This window comes from Microchirus variegatus (genome assembly GCF_963457635.1).
Source record: "Microchirus variegatus genome assembly, chromosome: 6".
Classification (NCBI taxonomy): domain Eukaryota; kingdom Metazoa; phylum Chordata; class Actinopteri; order Pleuronectiformes; family Soleidae; genus Microchirus; species Microchirus variegatus.
Genome location: NC_139807.1, coordinates 10,286,015 through 10,306,570, shown reverse-complemented (window position 1 = coordinate 10,306,570; position 20,556 = coordinate 10,286,015). Strand labels below are relative to the sequence as shown.

Sequence of the window (20,556 nt, the reverse complement as noted above, 5' to 3'; positions counted from 1 at the left end):
TTAGCTGTATGCAGAGCTATCGCTGCAGTGAGATGAATGACAGCTCGCAGTGAAATACAAAAAAAAAAAAAAAAGTCCTTCTTTTATTACAGTAGATGCACAGTCACTTCCTGGTTTTCAATAAGCCAGCCCGACTATCTCTGTTAAGCTGTCTGTCAACAATGAAGAACTGTTCTACAGTCGGTGTCTGCAGAGTTTAGTGGAGGCTCTGTACGGATGCAGCAGTGATCTGCTGTTGTCCCTGTTATTAAAGATAATGTAGTAATTTACGAATTAAATCGGAAGTTTTAGGATGCATTCACACCAGCCCTTCTTAAGGCCACATTATACTTCTCCGACTGTGTAATGCCTTCAGGCTTCCCCGCTGTGGTGACAGATAAGCACTGCAATTTCCTGCCCGATCAGTAGGGGTCGCTACGCAAGGTTGTTGTGCTTTTGGCTATAGTGAGCAATGGCGTCCGAGAGAGAAGGACTGTTTCTGTGTCCCGGAACGCAGTTTTAATATAATTTGAGGCGAGAAATTAGCCATTTAGAGTCTAAACATGTGGTGTGTGTATTAAGATATGACATATTTATAGTTTGGCAGCGACGCTGTCGGCGGTGATCAGCTCCACAGAGTAGCGTTAGCTCGCCCTGTCTTGAGGACCAATCGCAGCCCTTGCTGTCTCCGTTGTCCCTTGACGGAGTGACGGACACTTAAATATTAAATATTTTGTGCAGCCGGAAACGACGCAGAGGCTCTACGTCGACGCAGAGGGCTCTGCGTAACCTACGTAGAGCACATTACGCAGGAGTATAATTTGGGTTTTAATCGATCCCTAGTTTGTTTGCTCGGAAAAGTCTTGTTTGTTTGTAGAGGGAGGTGTGAATGCGCGACCAAACTGTGATGGGCACCAACTGAACTCTGGCCCACCTGAAAACGTTCGGTTTAGGTCTCGGTTCCCTTCAAGTGCAGGGCATTGTGGGTAAACACAACCAAAACATACACTTGCGTAGAACGATATGGATACGGGAGAAATGGCCCATTTTTGCACCGCGTATGCATGTGTCGTATGTTCGCATGAATTAAAAGATACAACCCAAGACTGATGGGATTTTGATGCTGCAGGTACAGAAGTTGTCCTGCATTAACCAGCAGATTAGTAATTATTGATGCAGCGCCGCCTCAGGCGAGGAGGGGAATATGTTATTCAAAAGTTTACCTTTCGTTCTATGTCAGCTGAGATTAGCACAGCCCCCCTCCGCAACCCTCATGTGGAGGATAAAGTGGTAGAAAATAAATAGGATGGATGGATGGATGGTTCCCAAACTTTTCACAGTCCCATACCCCTTCAGACAATTGACCTACAGCCATGTACCCCCTATTGTTTGGCAACGTTAGTGGGCACCTCCAACTGTATGTATGCCAGTTTCAGGCTGTTTGTAAAAAATCACTGCTGTAGGCTAAACTGAAAAATGTACCGCTATAACAGGCCTGTATCAGTGTCTCTATAAACACATAAGTTCCAACTCAAATCTGTTATCACTAGTGTTATGATCTACAATTATGTTCACAGTAATTATGTGTAAAAAATAAAGAAAAAGATGACACAAGGTTAAACATAAAGTGAACAAAAACAGTAAAGAGATAACTGTGGTAAGCATTTTAAGGCTCAAAGAAACACGATATCAGGATATGGGGCCAGTCTTTTACTCTAAATTTAAAGTCATTTCCAATTATTACCACTTTTTGACATAAAACGCTTGATGAATGCCTCGCACTTGCATCGTCTTCTCCTTCGCCGAGTCCATAAAGCCATTCTTCTCAGTTTTAGAGCCATGTGTCGTGCGGGGCGTCGTAAATTTGCAGGAAATGTCCCAGCGTCGCTGGTCAATATCAGAGATAAATCTGGCACCCTTCGCATCTTCTGAGGACATCATCTGGGAGGAGATGGACGGGGAGGGGCGGTTAAAGAAAGAAATTGAAGCAGCTTGTGAAAGACAGACGGCAAGGGGACCTGTCAGACGGAGAATATCAAGAACGGAGGAACAAATACAGGGAAGGAGGAGACAGGGGAGGCTGATGGAATAGAATGAGCACACAAATTACATTTAGATGTGGTGATTTTGTGTGAACAAGGGGTTAACAGCTGCTCTGTACCTCCACCTTTGGGAATGACGGCCATGTTGGGAGCCAGATTGTACAATATTGTTTTTTTATTATTATTGTCTTTGTGGTCTAAATTTGTTAATGCAATACAGTCCACAGTTTGTCACTGATGGCTGTGTCTAAGCCCTTATTAGTCAGGATGTGTCTAATGTGAAAGGATCTTTCTATGTCACCATATAACAAATAATCAAAGAGCTTCAGTGGATTATATTCATAATTAAGCACTTGTTTGATCCATAGAGGCAATAAAATATTGATCAATGTTTCCCAAACCTCAAAATGATAACGTTCTCACACGTCTTATTTTATCCACAAACTGAAAATGAATCAGTTTTAATGATTTGTTTGTTATATGGAGCGAAGAAACCAGAATATATTCAGAGAGCTTGTTTTAATTATGAGGGGGGAAAAAAAACAGCCAAACGGATCAAATCAACTCTTGACGATTGATTAAATAATTGCAGCCCTACTTCAGTGTAAGTAAATCTCACAAAACTTCATTTATTATAGTTTTCAGGTATTGCTTACTTTGGAATAATTCATTTGGACTTATAAACCATTCTGATCCTTACATGGAGACGATCAAATCTCTCTTAAGAGACTTTGGCATCTCTACTATGTTTTTAACTCAATGCTGAGGGAGTCTGAACAAAGCTTGAACAAATACAACGCAGGTTAGAAATAATACTAATAAAATGTATTATATTAATACTTAAATAAATATATAGTCGTGAGTGGGTGTGTGGTGCATGGTGACACCTGTGGCCACATGAGAACACAGTAAGAATAGATGTATGAATGAATAAGATACAACTGATCTTACTTGATATTTATTGACAGAAATGTGTACATCCAGCATTCACTTAACACACAAACCGTTTCCTGCATCATCCGCTTATTAATAATAATAATAATAATGATAATAATAATAATAATAATAAAATAAAATAATATATATATATATAATAATGTAAAATAAAGGTAACTGCTACGTAACATATTGCTAAATAACCTTCTGTATTTATTACTTATTCAATTTCGCTCGTCGCATGATGCATATACAATGATACACTGCAATCTAGTGGCGGTGCCACCACTTTGAGGGTAACGCAATCGACATGCATTGTGGGAAATGTAGTTTATGGTCAACACGCGCCTTAAAGCAGCAAAGACCTATTTTAACACAGATTTTTAAGATCAATTCATCATTCGCGGGGCCACATAAAATGACGTGGCGGGCCACATCTGGCCCCCGGGCCTTGAGTTTGACACATGTGGCTTAGATGATTTTTTCCCCCTGATTTTCGCCACCATTTTCAAAACCAGGGGGGTAGCTGGAAATTCCCGAAAGTAGAACCTTTTCAATTCAACGTCGCTGTGGTCGTTCCTCACATGCTCCACCAGTGATCGGCAAAACGATCTAACGCGGAGCTGCACCTGCAGAGGAGCCTGATGAATGGAGAGCGGCGCAGTAGGCGACGGAGTTTGTGTAGCAGGGAGTCGATAATATCACCAGGAGCTCGTGGAAAAGAAGAATTAGGTCGGGGTTTTTTATTTTTTTATGTGTGTGAGCTTGAACAAAGAGGGAGAGCGCAGTTGTGATTCAACATTGATCCCCGACATCTGCATTTATCCTGCTTAATTACTAACCTGCAGTCATTAGACAGGCGCTATGCGGGATTAAATGTGTGTTGGATTGCGTGCGTGCGTGCGTGCGTACGCGTGTGTATGTGCGTGAATAATGAGGCTTAAGTGGATTGGCGAGTTGTAATGAGCTTTGTGGAGTGATGAGTGGAACTTGGAGTAAGTACGATAATAGACTGCAGCGCGGCAGAGCGTCACAGCCCAGTGACAATGTACACGAGAGGGAATCAATGAAAACCTGCACGTCCACATTGTAAAGAAACATGTTCAAGAATGATGATATTGTTATTTGATATTCATAACCTATTTTTTACCGGTGAAAGTAACTCTTAATATTAAGTAGATGATAAAATGTGGAAAACTTGTATGTAGTTTATTTATCTTATGCAAACTTATTTTTGGAATTTGCAGCATGGAAGAAGTAAAACTAAAATTTGCAGGTTTTTTTCCACAAGATTACAGAAAAAAATTGCCTTAAAATTAAAATTGGATTAAAGCGGACAAAGTGTGCTATGAACTGTGACCTTTCCATTAAATGTGACAATGTTATCATTGTCCCCAATGTAATATTTCAAATGTCCTTCTTAAAAAATATTACTTTCTCCACATTCCCTCTGTGGTGAAGTTGAAGCTTTATTTTTTTTCCAAAACTTTCAATTAAATTCCAATAGCTTTTTTTTTTAGGTTCAATTATAATTGTATTATGTAGTTGGCAGACCCGATATGAGTGGTTCAAACTGGCAATTATGCAAACCTCTCTAATGTTTAGTAACATCCACCGACGCATCGCGAACGCGGAGCTGGCTGCTCATTTCGCGTTCTGTTGAGACAACGGACTGATGATGAAGTTGCCGTGGCAACTTTGCTCCTGAAATAATCACAGAATCTCCCAAATTGGCACATTGGAAGCAAATGTGAGTCTCTTCTGGAGCCTGACGCCTGTTTTCATCATCTCATTTTATGATCATTCATTTATGTACAAGAATAAGCGGTGGCGGTGTAAATCCCATTTGTGTGAGCTGATTTTGACATTTCAATCCATCGAGGTTGTTCAAATATTTTAGAGAACATGAAAAATGTTCTATGAAAGCAAGTCTGCGAGGGGTTTCTTTTTGATTTTACCATTTACATGTGCCTCTGCTCCTCTCTCTCTCTCTCTCTCTCCAGGTGAACACAGCCATGCATGAAGCTAAGCTGGTGGAGGAGTGTGATGAGCTGGTGGAGATCATTCGCCAGAGAAAACAGGTCATCGCTGTCAAGATCAAAGAGTCAAAGGTAAAGCGCGCCCACTTTCTGGTCTAGCTGCAGAGATGTCAGAGTCTCTGTGCCTGTGAAGTGGCTTACTTTCTCTGACGAACCAATCAACGCCAGTCACTTCACATTTTCACCAGGATTGGACACAGTTATCGACTTCAGCTTTCTTTAGCAGCCCTGCTGTTTGGAGCTGAGCAATAACAATTGGGTTTTTCAGTTTTTATGCCTTTGCACTGGTGTTGAGCGGTGGCCAGAGGCATTGATGTGCATGTATGTGGATGTCCATCTGTCTCTCTTTGTCCCATACTCTCGGGATCGCTGGGACGTCTGCCCTAACTCTGTCTGGACTGACAGATTATTAACTACTCTTAAAGGAGACATATGATGCAAAATCAACTTTTTAATCATTTTAATATATTTATTTGGGACTCTGGAGGCTCTATGAGTAGGCAAAGTGTGAAAAAAGATGACTGTTTTTGTGGTCTGCCGCAGTCTAAGTACAGGAGATAAAACACGCAATTTAGACTTCCGTGCTCATTGTGATGTCACATTGTGGAAATTCCTGGAATTGTTGTCTCGCGGAGCTCCGCTTTGTCCCTAAAAAACGCGAGAGTGCAGGCGAGGGCAACAGTTTCCGGAAGTCCGTTAAGTGTTCTATTCTTGGCTGCAGTGCAGCACAGAGTTCTACACAAACTTCCAGCCTCAGAGGATTTACGTGTCCAGTGGATAAATGTTATATATGACAGCAATGTTCCAACTAGAGTCAAATTCTAACTGTGTTAGCTGCCAGAGCCTCAGTGACACTGACGTAGTTCCCTGTGTCTCATTTGCATTTAAAGAGACAGGCACTCAAAACCGACCATTCTGAACAGGGCTGTTTTGGCAGGGTGATTGAACTGCTATGGTGCTTCATCCTTATGGTGTTTTGACCAAAGCATGTCACAGACATGTTTATTAGGACACCAGGGAAGTATTTTAACTTGTGGAAATAGGATATAATATGAGTCCTTTAACTATAGATGTAAATAAATGTTTAGATCACTGTGGCATTATTACGATATATTAGGATCATCATTAACTCCTCATGCATATGCATGTGCCATTAACCAGTTTCAAGATATACTGGGGGTTTCAGAAATATGGAAGAGGATTAGGGCCACAAAAAAGTCAGAATGCTGAGAAGAAAAGAAAAATTGGAAAACAGCCTGACTTCTGAGTTTAAAGTCAAAACACTGAGAAAAAAAAGTCAGAATTCTGAATTTTATCTCAGACGTCAGGCTGTTTCCTTTTCTTTTTCACATTAGGCCCTAATCCTCCTCCATACAAAACAGCTTACAACTTGACTGCCACAAAAATAAATAAAAATCTCTTGCTATATATATGTTTGTACCCGCAGACCAAAACAATAAGCGACGAGCAGCTAAATGGCTCCATAAAGACAGCGAGTTGAAGGATAACTGTCTGTGGCTTTTACAAGCCAATTTGACAACACACATTTATCTAATTTATTGTCCATATAAACCATATTGATTAATGCAGTTTCAGGTTTATAACAGGGACGTGTTTTTTTTGTTTTTTTGCTTTTTTGTTTTTTTTATTGCATTCACATTTCAGTGTTTCATTAATAATACATGAGTTCAAACTGCAGCTGCCGCTGCCAAACACATCTTTAAGAAACGCAGCTCACAGGGCTCACAGCGGTCAGTCAGAGAATCTGAGATAGCAGCTAAAAGTGTTCTGAATCTTCCTTTTTATTCAGAGTCCACTTGCATGTGTGTGTGTGTGTGTGTGTGTGTGTGTGTGTGTGTGTGTGTGTGTAGTCCCCCTGCGAGTGCCTCCAGTTTTGAGCAGAGGAACAATTCTAAATCTCAGCTTCCCAGAGGTGAAGTTTCAAGCGATTGTGGAGGAAGCTCTGAGGCAGCAAAAGAGCTTTGTGGAGAGATGAAAGATTTCCAAACACTGAACACAAGGACACTAGTTGGTGTGTGTGGCAGGGTTTGCGTGTGAGCAACACGGAAGAAAAAAGAGGGAGAGCGCGATTGAGAGAGGGACTATCTCACAGTGTGTCTGTAATGATTGCACACAAAAACCAAGGCTTGTTCTCCTGAGAGTGTGTGTCAGTAAAAAGGCAGTTGAGGAGAGGTTAGTGGTGTGAGAAAGCGGGAGATGGAGACGAGAGGTCATTTTGAAGCTTTTAAACAAACTACTAATGGTGCTGGGTTGTTTTTTTTTTGTGATTGAGGACAGTGTCTGATGTGAAAGTGCTGAGAAGTGACAGTGCGACATCAAAACTGGATTATGTAGACATGAGCAGACGGTGAACAGACCTGTGCAAGGTGCTCCCCATTCTCCATCTTACCTCCTTTTAACAAGCTTAGATTCTCTCTAAGGAGACTGTGCAGTCATGTCTAATCTCTCCCCGCCCAAACAAAAACACACACTAGCCCCATGGTTTTATGTTTGCATGATTCTATCACCTGTCTTTCCTCTCCTCTCCCTTTTCAGCCTACGTCTAAAAAAGTGATTTATCCCGTAATCTATTTTGGGTGTGTGTTTTTTAACCTTCATTTTCCAAGGTTATGGCTGGTAGAAATTGAAATACAGCAGCATGAGGTGTTTTGTTAACTTAGACAATCCAGATGCACATTTAATTGACAAGCAAGGACCCGTTTGTGGCCATGTGACATATGACTGTATCTCAGAGGAATCAACGGAATCAGTGTGGTACGGCACTGAAAAGCCACTGCGGGAATAAGGTTAGGGCCCCGTTCCATTTCTCCCCCTTTAAATTTCCACTTGGTTTGGGGAGAATTCACAAAGCATCCCTTGCTCCCTCCTACACGAGAACGCACAAAATTTAGGGTTAGGGGAGGTATTGGGACGGGGCCTAGGGCTTATGCTGCCTTCACGTGTTATTGGGTAGATGATGCTTGGTGCGTTACGTTCAAGTTGGAGTGAAATGGAAAAATAGGCTGTTTTTTACACAATCGACAATAAAGGAATTATAATCATTTATAAAAAAATAAATGTACACTTCCTGACAAATCTTCGAAATGTCAAATGTTATTAACATATTTCAAGAACTCGTGCATCTAAATTATCTCACAATTTCCCACTGGAAATCGCAAAGTGAAAGGGCGTTCATGTGCATTTTGCATGTCGGGGAAGTTGTATTTATGATAATTCTGAGAGCACGTGAAGGAGAAGAGTCAGTAAGGCTGCATTTAAAGACAGATATACAACAGATAACTTACCAAAGTAAAGTAGAAACACACAAGACAGCACCTCCTGACTGCGTGGTTAGAGGGCAAGTACTCAGAAATCCACAGGGAGCGATAGCAGTTCTGCGCTGGAGCTTTAAGGTCATGGAATTGACTGCGGGAATTGCATATAGAAACCTATAAACTGAACAGGTCAGTCGGATATATTATATCTTAAAGGTCCCACATTATATCTTATTTCTCCAAGTTAAACTAGTTCCCTCGTGTCCTAATGAACATGCCTGTTTAATCACCTCGCCAAAACAGAACAGAACAGAATGCTCTGTTTAGTACTATCTCTATAGGTCCACCTTAAAAAAAAATAAAACAAATCTTAAGGGACAGGAAATGACATCAGCCACAGAGGCTACTGGGAGCTAACAGCAGTTAGCATTTGGAAAAGTGATCATTTGCAGGCTCTAGCAGGCACATTGCCGTCATATATAACATGTATCCACTGGACAGATAAATCCTCTGAGGCTGGAAGTTTGTGTAGAACTCTGTGCTGCACTGTGGAGCCAAGAATAGAACTTTTCTCAGACTTGGCGAACTTCCGGTTTTTCGATACCATTGCCCTCGCCTGCACTTTCCTGTGCTTTACGGACAAAGCGGAGCTCCGCGAGACAACAATTCCAGGAAGCGCATTGTGACGTCCCAGTGAGCGCGGAAGTCAACATCGCGTGTTTTATCTCCTGTACTTAGACTGAGGAGGACCACAAAAACATGAGTGAGTCATCTTTTTTTAACACTTTGCCGACTGATAGGGCCTCCAGAGTCCCAAATATAAGGATTTAAATTATTAAAAAGTTGATTTTGCATAATATGGGACCTTTAAATTGATTTCTGCTCGAGTTTTTGTAGCATATTTCTGGTGCATGTTGTCATTTTTAGATAAAGAGGTAGAAAGGAATGACAAGAGAATGTGCTCAATGATATAGTAACCTCTTAAAGTCATCCTTCACATTTTTTTTTGGTGAGTGATAGCACTGCATGCCATAAAAAATAACAAAATGGCAAAACAAGGCCTATAGTAAATGGGTTTAAAGTTGTTGTTTTTTAAATCCTCCCCGAGCCATTTGACAAAAAAAATGACATTTTTTGGCGATACTTCCAAAACTTCCTCTTCAGCCAGATGTCTGTAGACGGGTCACTTTCTCATTGAGTGAAGCCATTAGCCCGGCTGACTCATTTGTAGAGAGTTGTTTCCTCTCTCGCTCTCATCTGTGGCAGCTGTACGTTTTGGCCATCTGACAGATTTTCTCCCTGGTTTATTCCTGCAGTAAAGACATCGAGAGAGTTATGAGTTTATTTTGTCCGTAATTTGCAAAAAAAAAAAAAACTGCTTAGAAAATTGCTCTCGCTGCGTTAAAAGTATCCAATTCCTTTCAGACAAATAATACACGAGAATTGCTCATTTTTGTTGTTCTGTTTCGTAACTTGTGAAGTCCACTTCACATTTTCTGTTGATTTGAGTAATTTTGCCAGAGAGAAGAGTTGTCAGCCTCGTTTTAAAACACCATGGCACTTTATTTGTGAAGAGTAAATTGTGCAGTTTCAGCTTCAGATGAGGCAAGCACAAGATCCATTATTCGAGAAGAGAGGGAGTAATCATCTCTGAAACTTGTTGTTTGATGGATATGTTGCCAAATAATTACCGGCCATTACACCTGTCTCGCTTCTCCTCTGTGCGGTCAACATCCTGCTCATTATGTCATTTATAATCACTAGTGCAGTGCCCGTAGGAAGTATGTATTCCTATAGTGGGAGCTGAAGAAGATTTTTCAGTTATGGTAATGCATGATAGGCTAACATAATGCAAAGGCTAACATTAAAAAAACACTGTGCCACATCATTAGGCACAATGCAAATCAAATTGTAAAGAGATTCCAGCGTGGCTGACAGTCACAAAACTAGCTAGTTACGCGAATGCTAATCATAGCCTCGCTAGCTTACCTTTGGAAACAGGTTTTTCCAAGTTAGCCGCAAAATAGTAGCATGCTAATGCTAAATAAATATGCGCTCGCATGTTGGTGAATGGACACCGACTTCGTTGTTTCAGTATAACACCATGTTCTGAGGTGAACCACAGCCTCTTCACTCTCACCTCACTCTGCCCCAGACAGCACAGCTGCTGCTGATGAGCCGATGCCTGCCTGGTGTAGCGTGATAAATCAGCGAAAGTACAGCATGATAAATCAGTGAAAATTCAAATTACTTGTGAAACGTGAAAAATCAAGGATGCACACCATCGGGTCATGCACAACCCATATCCAAAATCTTAGGGCGATCTGACTAACGGTCAGTGAGATATGCCCGTCACAGACAGACACACAGACGCAACTTGCTTTATAGATAGATTTGCAAGGGACAGCAGATTATGATAAACTTGGCAGCAAAGACATTAATTGAAAACTCCATCAAGTTGCCAGTGTAGAGAGTGCTTTTAAGCAGAAATCGCTTTTCCAACAGAAGAAAGCAAGTGCACGTTGGATAATGTTGGGATCTTTTGAGAGGGTTTGATGACAAACCACATGTCATGCGCTTATTTTCTAAATTCCTCTTTGCAAATTTCAATCTCTGCTTCACTGGAGGTAAAACTGATTAATCCTGTGAGGGGGTCTTATAATAGTCGGTGTTGTTCTGTTTATTTTGTGTGGAGTTAGAAATGTGTTGCTGAAGGTGCTGTTTTCATTCAAGGAAGCAGCTTTACCATCTGCCATTTAAAAGTTAATTTAATCACCATTGCTGAGAGTCAGTCTCCATTTTCTCCTACCCCTCACCTTTTAGTAGTCGAGAGTCTGTCTCCGAGCTCATAAGCAGCCTGGATGATTTCCAGTGTAGAGTTTCATTAAGTGAAAGTTCATTTCAGGATCAGGATACGAGCCGTCGTGAAGATGAATATATTACTTTGAATTGAAGTTGCCGTAGAATGGCTTCTGTGTGCTCGGGTGGAAACGATATCACCGGACAGAGATTGTCTAATTATTGTGTAATGTAGTGTCATACAGCTCTGTTTATGTTTGTGTATAAAGGTTCTGACTCATGTAACCTTCTCTTGATGTGCACATCATGCTTGTTGGAGCAAAGTCTTTTATTTACTGCTCGGACTTCAGGGCGTTGTATTTCCGCAGTCGCCTCCGCGAGTGCATTTGAAACACTGACGGCAAGGACATGGAGATAGATGTGACATGTTTACAAGGCTGTGGTCCAAACTTGATGGAACTCATACACACACTCCGAGAAATTTATAAGCTCTTTATTTATGAGTAGCTGTCTGTATCTTTTCTTTTTTTCCCTTGCTGCCATTGTATCAGTGAACAATTCTTTTATTCACCTCTGCTCCTCTATTATGGAAAAACGCTCATAAGGTCAAGGAGCCAATGGGCTCATTTCACCTCTGACCACCTGAACAGGACACGCTCTCTCTCTCTGCTGCATTCTTTGTGTCTTCCTGTCTCGGTGTCTTCCTGACCGTGTATGTTATTGCCTCTGCGTACTCGATAATTACTGAGTGTTTGACAGCTTGTCAGACACAAGCAGGTTAAGAACAATTACCGCTTCTTTTAAAAATAGAAATTGTGGTCAAAACATTTAATATCTTCGAGTTCTCGTCCTTGCAAGGTTTTAAATCACATAGGATTTATGGTCCAATGTTCGTCGCTTTATTGCCAGCAATATTTTACTATTATTATGGAGTATTTTGGCAGAAACATATTTTCTTAAAGTGTTGTCAGTCTTGTATAAAGTACATAAAAGGGATACTTGGGTAAAAGTACACGTATCTTACCAGAAAAGGACTTTGGTAGAAGTTGAAGTCGCTTTTTATAATATTACTTACTTAGTTAGGATTGAGCAATGGTAGCTCAGTGGTAGGATCTTTCAACTGGAAGGCTGTGAGTTCAATTTCCGGGCTCCGCTAGTCTATATGTGTCCTTGAGCAAGACACTTAACCCCATTTTGCAATGTGTGAATGGATATGAAAGATGTGTGAATAGGTAAATGGCAAAAACTATAGCGTAAAAAAGCAGCTCATCAAGACTAGAAAAGCATCTATATAAATACGGATCATCACCAACTCTTCTTCTTCTGATTTTATTTGGTAGTAACGAGTAACAAAGATAGTTGGGAGATTTGTAGAGGAGTAAAATGAAAAGTTGCTAGAAATACAAATAACAAAGTAAAGCGCAGAATTTTGATAACAATACAATAATGAAGTATTTGTACATCACGACGCCATGTATCACGTACTCCTTAACTGTGTGTACACAGTGAAGTTCATTAAAGAGAACATAAATGGTGGTGAAAGACATGAGCATGACTGTGTAAGAATGCAATCCCCTTCAAGGCTCACACATCGCGCAAAAGAAAACAAGTCAGTGATGTCAAAACACATCCTCTGTATGTGTCTCTGTGTGTGTCTGTGTGTGTGTGTGTGTGTGTGTGTGTGTGTGTGTGTGTGTGTGTGTGTGTGTGTGTGTGTGTGTGTGTGTGTGTGTGTGTGTGTGTGTGTGTGTGTGTGTGTGTGTGTGTGTGTGTGTGTGTGTGTGTGTGTGTTCCAGGTGATGAAATTGCGAAAGTTGGCTCAGCAGATTGCAAACTGTCGCCAGTGTCTGGAACGCTCCAGCGCTCTCATCACACAAGCTGAGCAGAGCCTGAAGGAGAACGACCACGCCCGCTTCCTGCAGACCGCCCGAAATGTAGCAGAAAGGTGAGCGATGTCGAGCACACACACACACACAATTTGTGTAATTGTACATATACTCATATACATTACACTCTATTCTGAAGTGCTTTATGGATACGGAAATATTGTTTACAGTGTTTTTCTGACTGTGGATTTGTGTTATATTTAAGCCTTCTGACTGCCAGTTTGCTGTACACGCTCTCTCCCCCTCCTTCCACTCGAGGAAGAAAAGGATTTATCTTGTTTACACATGCATAAAATAGACTATTTTAGGTGGGGAACATTGCAGTATATCACCTTGTTTATACCAATATATTGCAATTTATAATTTCACCACCCCTGTATGTGTAAATGTATCGTGAGATTCTTGCTAATACACGGCCCTAACAAGTCAAAGACTGTCAGCCTGTTCACAAAATAATATTAAGACGAATCTCTGCACATAAACAGGTGACGTTGTTTGTTCTCTCTCTGACTCTGTATAATCAGGCGTCTCGTCTTATTTACAGCCTCGCACAAAAGCTGTGTTTCATATATTCGACAATACAAATTCGTCTTTTTTAATCAAATCCCCCTAAAAATGAGTTCCCCTTTTCTATGCGTTGCAATCTCAGTGAGTGAGGCGAGTATTGAGATCAGCATTGTATCAAACCCTCTCTGGCTCCTCCTGCGATTCCCTGTCGAGTCATTTTTGGAACTCATCGATCAGCCGCCGTTTCGAGTTCCTCGTCCACGCTTATACCTGCGTCCTTTCCCCAGCTCCTGCAGACCGGCAGGTTTTCATCCACCGGTTTCTTGTACACTCAAAATCTCTTTTGCAGAATCTGCAGCTCGTGTAGCATTTCTCTTATTGATTGATTCTGCTTACCGAGGAACAGAAGGACCAGCGCTGGCGTGTGATCTGCTCTGTAACCCTGCAGTGGCTTCAGGTTCAGGCTCAGCCTCCTGCCGCACACTGATGCTCAAAAAAAAAGAAGCAGGAGAAAGTTTCCACGAAGAGTCCGAGTCAGTTATCGCAGTTGTGTTACAGCTTTAATCTGATATTCTTCTGCATTGTCTCTTCTCCCTTTTGTCACCCCTCTTTTGCCATTTTCCTCCACACATTTTTCATCTCCCTTAATTGCCTCATGTGACCTCCTGGGCATCCTCTGCTCCCTCAACTCGTTTACCCCCCCTTTATGTGACATTTTACCAGGGTTGCCATGGCGACGGCGTCCTCCCAGGTCCTCATCCCTGACGTCAACCTGAATGAGGCGTTCGACAACTTTGCCCTGGATTTCTCCAGAGAGAAGAAGATTTTAGAAGGACTAGATTACCTCACAGGTAGGAGTTACGCGAACTATGTAGTACTATTAAAACAAAATGTTAGAAACGTCGTGTGACCTTTTAGAAGACATTTAGCTGAGGAAAATTGTGAAGGTGACGCATAAAGTTGTTTTTTTAGACATGAAATGCAGGGTAATGTCCAGAGATTAGGGTACAGACGGTCTACGGAGACTGTTGAAAGCAACAAGACATTGTCTCGGTGAGCTGAGACTTCCAGCCCCCCCCCAGTGTCTCTAGGGTTCAGTGCACGTCTAAAAGCAGCTTAAGAATTTTCTTTAATGTAAAGTCAAACACTGAAAGGTCTTTGCACAGTAATGGTGACATGAAAAATGGCACACATTTGCAAATCGTTCCAAGGTGAATTTCGATGCACCGCCTCCAATTACACCAAGAACGCTAGATTAAGCGAATGATTTATAAGGACTTGCTTCTTGGTTCAGGAGCTTAAACTTCACCACTTTGGACTTGAGGATATTATCTGTCACACAGCTTAAAGATTTTAGGAATCTCTCATTTGTTTGTACAGAGTCCCCACATCCATCCTTGGGGATATTAAAGACTCTCTTGAATCTTGAATCCATCACGGATGTGACAGCTGCAATGACAGCTTTAAAAGGAATATTGGGTAACACATATAAGTTGCATACTAGCCCTTTATTACGATACGATACTTATACAACTTTATTTGTCAGTTTGTGCTGAAATTGTCAAACAAAATGAAAGAAAAGCATCATGAGGGGACCATATAAAAATGCTCCAAAATTACTAGAAAATTTGGAATTTGGGAACAAAACATTTCTAAAAAAATATATATATAATAATGAAGATGAAAACTTGGTTTTCATGAAAATCACATATATTTATTTGCTCGGGCGATGGTTCACCCGGCAATGGTGTTCTAGGGTTAAGGATAGGAGGACAGAAACAGTACATACATGTAAGATATATAGCATCAATAGACAGACATGTATACATACAGTACATGTAGGACATAAAGGACATTAAGCATCAACAGACAAACATGAGACATAGCCACAACTGACAGTATCAAGCATGACGAAAGACAAAGCACACATATATTACAAGAAAAAGGCTGCAATAATACATCCAAACTTTCCACACTTGGAGACACTTGGAGACATTACATCCATGAACACCTTATGTAGGAAAAATCCTAATTCATGTCATAATAGAGGTAGAATAAGGTTATGTAGAATATGGTGTTAATACATGCTTAATGATTACTAATAAAGGGCTAGTATGCGACTTATATACGCACCTAGTTAATGGTGAATATGTGTTCCCTAATCTAAAGTGTTACCGAATCATTTCACACGGGAAAAATGTGTCTGGTGTACGAAGGCCTTTCATAGTGATGGTTTCTAGTTTGGGGTCTCATTGTGATTCATGTTGTTGTTGTTGTTTTTTGTGTCACACACACACACACAGCTCCCAGTCCGCCATCCATAAGAGACGAGCTGTGCACCGCCTCCCACGACACCATCACTGTTCACTGGACGTCGGAGGATGAGTTCAGCGTCACCTCCTACGAGCTGCAGTACACCATCTACACTGGCCAGACCAATTTCATCAGTAAGTCGTGCACACACACACACACACACACACACACACACACAAGGTCTGTTCTGTAGATCGTAAACAGTGTACCATAAATGGCCCTTTTTTCCTTTAAATCACTTCACACACATTCATGCACAAGCACGAGGAAAACACCCTCATTGACCTCCACCAAACATAAACTGGAGCACCACACTATTTCTATTTTTATGTCTTCAATATCTAATCAAACTGTTGGATAGCCCATATTTCTGTTGGGTTTTTATTCGTTCAGCTCATGAGGGTGTGCTTTTAAGATTCACTCCTGGAACCTTAAGATCTGTAATAACAGCTAATGGAACAGTCAACAACACTTCGGCCAAAATAGATCTGTTGCTGTTGTAATTGTTGTCAGAGCGTTTATCCCATCCCACAAGGAGCCGTGTCTATTTTTCCAATTATCGGTTGACAAAAATCACTCCGGGCAGTTTGTCATTTTTCCTCCTCCTTGCCTGTGCCGCACTGTTATTATTGACACTATTGGATGTGACTCTCTTGAAACTTCATAAATAGTGCTTTGAAAGTTCTAACGCTCATCAACGACCATTTACAAGTTTGCCAGGAATCTGGCCAGCATCCACTAATCAGACTGTCACTGCATTCATTAAGGAAGGAAAAGAGGAGTCGCTGTGCAGGAAGAGAGAGTGAAAATCTGAGGGAATAATTGTTTGTAAAGGAGAGGCAAAAATCACCGAATGTAAAGACTCACACACACACACACACACACCTGTGTCTCTCCACTCTTGTCCTCCCCACTGAGTTCCTTTCATCGTCTCTCCTCCTCTTCTGTGTAGCCTGACATTTCTCCATCAAACCATGCAAACTCAAGTGCCCCAGCCATTTGAAACATCAGGATACATTTCAACTGTGAGACGGAGTGACTCGGATATTCAGCGGCGTGTGAGTCCTCAGAGATTCGCAGGAGAAACTGGCAAAGAGAGAATCCATTTAGCTTGCCACGCCACTTGAGCTCCTAACCATAGCATTTTCTCTCAACGTTTTTTTTTTTATTCCAAGTGGCTAAATGCTCCCACTTGAGCGCGCTATATCTGCCTCCTCTCCTGGTCTCATCCTCAGCCTCGGCCCTCCCGTGGGGAGAGGGGAATGGGGGGGTTGTGGACGCTTTGTGAACCCTGCCTCTGCGCGAGCATCCGAGCACAGCTGCAGAAAATAGAATCGGCAAATTAAATCATATACCGCGGGGGGAGAAATGTAGGCAGTGTCAAAAGAGCTGAATACGAGCGTACGTAAACATGTCTCCGCTGTAATTGTGTCGCAGTAACCTGTGGCCAAGTGTCTTTTGTTGTTGACCCGTTTGTTTTCCTGCCAACCAACACTTGAACTACAAAAGTGTAAATAATAAGACATAAGACGGAGTCGTAATCGCCGACATTCTACCCACGCGCTCTATCACCTTTTATCAGGCTCGAGATCAAACAAGAAAGAGACGAGAGAAACTAAAACAGAGTAGATGACTGTTGTTTTGTTTTTGTTTGTTTCTAATTAACTGATCTACAGAGGAAATAGGAGGTGATTTCTGCTTTGTCCTTCCAGATTAATTTTCACTCTCTCGAAGTCGTGCTTTCAAGTCGAGACAGTAATGCTGACATAAACACTACGGTTATATAACCTTAATAATTAAGGGCTACATCCTAATGGTTTAATCAATATCGCAACGCCACGAGGTAATGATGGTTGTAAATATTGTGCCACTTTTTTGCTGATTCACACGCTCACATTGAAGTCAGGGTTATGCTTAAGTGTATACTCCACCACTTTTATGGTCCGGTGGACGTGCCAGACAAATATACGCATTGTTTTTTGGAACACAGGAGTGTTCGCCAGAGGCAATTTCACCACGATAGCAACATAAACAAAACCTAATATAAGATGTTAATTAAATGTGTTCGTAGCCTATAGGTGGATATGCTTGACTTTTGTTTTTAGTCATTATGAAGTATCTCTCATCTAACTCTTAGTATGAGTAAAATACCCTGAACTTATTGATTATTAGAATTCATATTCTGGCTCTTTTACAATCTTACTGATGCAGTAACAAAGAGTATTTGTAAGTAGCTTAGCATCATAAGGGCCTTGGGTTAATGTTCCGTTAACTGTATACGAGTGAGCACTAGTGATGGTTCTTTAGCCATTTGTTTACATCTTTTTCAGCTTCTGCATCATATTTTGTTACAACTAAATGCTTGACAAGCTAGTTTCGGGGACACGTTAGCACGTTAACGGTGTTAGCGCCGTCAACGTTAACGCATATTAACGCATGACGCGTTTCCATGACGACTTACCTGAAAAAGACACGGGTGGTGTCATGTTTGTGTGCCGCGGCACCGGAGTCCGTGCACCGTTTACCAGTTAGCTCCGTTAGGTGCGTTAGCTCCTTTAGCGGCGATTAGCGCGCCTGCAGTCGAACCTACGTGCCTCTGTTTTTTGAAGTTTAGCGTTAATTTAGAGACTCATTTTAACAATCGGGAGTCACGGTCAGTTGCCATGGAACATTGACGCCGCTAACGACATTAACATGCTAACGTGCCCAGCACTACCAAGCTAAATATTATCATCATTCCCACGTTTTTCCACTTTGACACTGAAAACATTGACCGTATTACATCATGTATTTTTTTGGTTCAGAGAAGCCTGCATGGTAACCAGAGTATACTGCTGAGTGCAGCTCCAATCCGAGTTTCATGTGTATTCATGAGAACTGACCTGCGGTGAACTAATAACAGGATTATCACAGGTTATAAAAGACAGTATTGCAGTGGGTATGACTCTCTCACACTGTGGCGTCTCAACAGGGCGTCTGTTTGATATACTAGGATCAATCTTTGCAGCTGACGTTTTTTTTGCCGATTGCAGAAACCTCTGTAAAGACACTCGGCGAGGTTATGTAGATGCACCGAGAGATGGATTCAAGGGCCCAGCTGCTCGTACACACACATGCTAGTGCACACAGGCTGTCACCATTAAATCTGTTTATTGCATCATCAAAGATAAAAAAAAAACCTCATCCATTCTTTTCATCTGTCTGCTTCTAAGCCAAGACCAAGACGCACGGAAAGACGCACAAGTTTAAAACATGCATTAACACACACACATGATGTCTGGATACAAGACATCAGCCGATGCGTTTCCTGCCACTTTCTGTCGTCTTTCTCTGTTTCAGTGGCCTCACTCCGGCAACACTTTGAAGTTACACTGTGCACTAAAGCGGCATCAGAAAAGCTCTTTTCAGTGTCAATGGTAGTGAGGGACTATTGCTGTGTACTGACCTAATTTGATTTAGCAGAAGTGTAGAGGCACTGTGTATATCAGAAGCTTTGGAATGGAACCGCTCAAAGTCTTTCTCCGTCATTTTTCACTTGCGTCTCTTCTTGAAAGCCTCCCTCATTGTATCTGGGTGCAGCCGAAACGACATGTGGGTGGCATCATTTCTTTAACAACATGGGTGAGCTGTCACAGTCGATCAATAAACTTGCTTTTTTTTCGTGACGAATACTGCGAATAAAATGAAGATGAATCGGCTCGCCCTCTCTCTAATAAAGTAAACGGTGTCCAGGCAAAGTGTCAAGAAAGTGCTACCTCTCTTTTTCTTTCTCTTTCTTCTATGAAACCTAGATATGGTGAAAATGCAGCCTTCACTTTTAACTTTTAGGAGACCCTACCCCTCATTCATTCTTAAAGCTGCCTCACTTTTAAAGGCCTTATTTGCGTCCTGTGAAGTATTTATATTTACAAGCAGACTCTCAGCTATTACTTATGCATGGTGTTACCCTCTTGCTCAATAATTCACAGCACATCCTCACCAGAAGGGACACGGAAGGCAGTGCCCTGAGAGCTCTCTTCCTTTCAAGATTTTTTTTTTTTTTTTTTTATTTCCCCACAGTTCGGCTCTGGGGAGGAAAGATGAGACAATGAAAAGGATTATCATGCTTCTTTAAACTCCGCAAACATTAGCCTCAGCTGTAGTGTAACTAATCAAGATTCTTTGTTTAGTTTGGCTCCTATGTGCTGAGAATTATGTCTGAGTGGGTCAAAGAGATGTTAAACCTGGTGGTCAGTGGCTTCTGTCTGGGGTCCTGTTGGCATATTGGTATTACTCTATAATACTACTCTTTACTATAATGTTTTTGAAGCTATTGAAGGTTTTTTTTTTCCCCTAAATACTCTCCACCACACCTGCATGGTTTATGCATGGTTCAACTCCAGGGTTTATCGATATGTACACAATAGACGTGCACATGTGATGTTGTGACCTACTCAAAGGTAGGTTTGCAGATCCTGGAAAAACTGTCTTCAGACTTCCCTCCGAAAGCTACACTTCCAGAGCACTGGAACGCGCAATGCTTCTTCAGGAAGAGCGTTGGTTTCACAAGGATTCACGAGCACTGCACAGCATCGGTTAGGGTTAGAGTCTTTGTCATAACTGACACTGTGATGCCGAAAAATACCAAATACTCTGAAAAGATCACAAAGACTCTCTGGGCTTTCAGTTGTCGCCACCGTTCAAACGCAGCATCGATTTTCACTCAGGTCTTGGATCGCTCTGCATCAGCCTTTTTCCTGAATGCTTGTTCAGGAAGAGCGTTGGTTTCACAAGGATTCAC

The 20,556-nt window shown here is 41.5% G+C and overlaps 1 protein-coding gene across 4 annotated transcripts in view; it reads left to right on the top strand.

Annotated features, from left to right (window-relative positions):
- The window catches only part of mid2 (midline 2), a 150,532-nt gene that overhangs the window by 107,700 nt on the left and 22,276 nt on the right, over positions 1-20,556 (top strand). For all 4 annotated transcript variants that reach the window (XM_083891118.1, XM_083891115.1, XM_083891116.1 and 1 more), the window contains 4 exons: positions 4,961-5,068; positions 12,867-13,015; positions 14,187-14,314; positions 15,767-15,910. In XM_083891118.1, the coding sequence (XP_083747244.1) occupies positions 4,961-5,068; positions 12,867-13,015; positions 14,187-14,314; positions 15,767-15,910 (529 nt within the window). The remainder of the gene's footprint in view (positions 1-4,960; positions 5,069-12,866; positions 13,016-14,186; positions 14,315-15,766; positions 15,911-20,556) is intronic.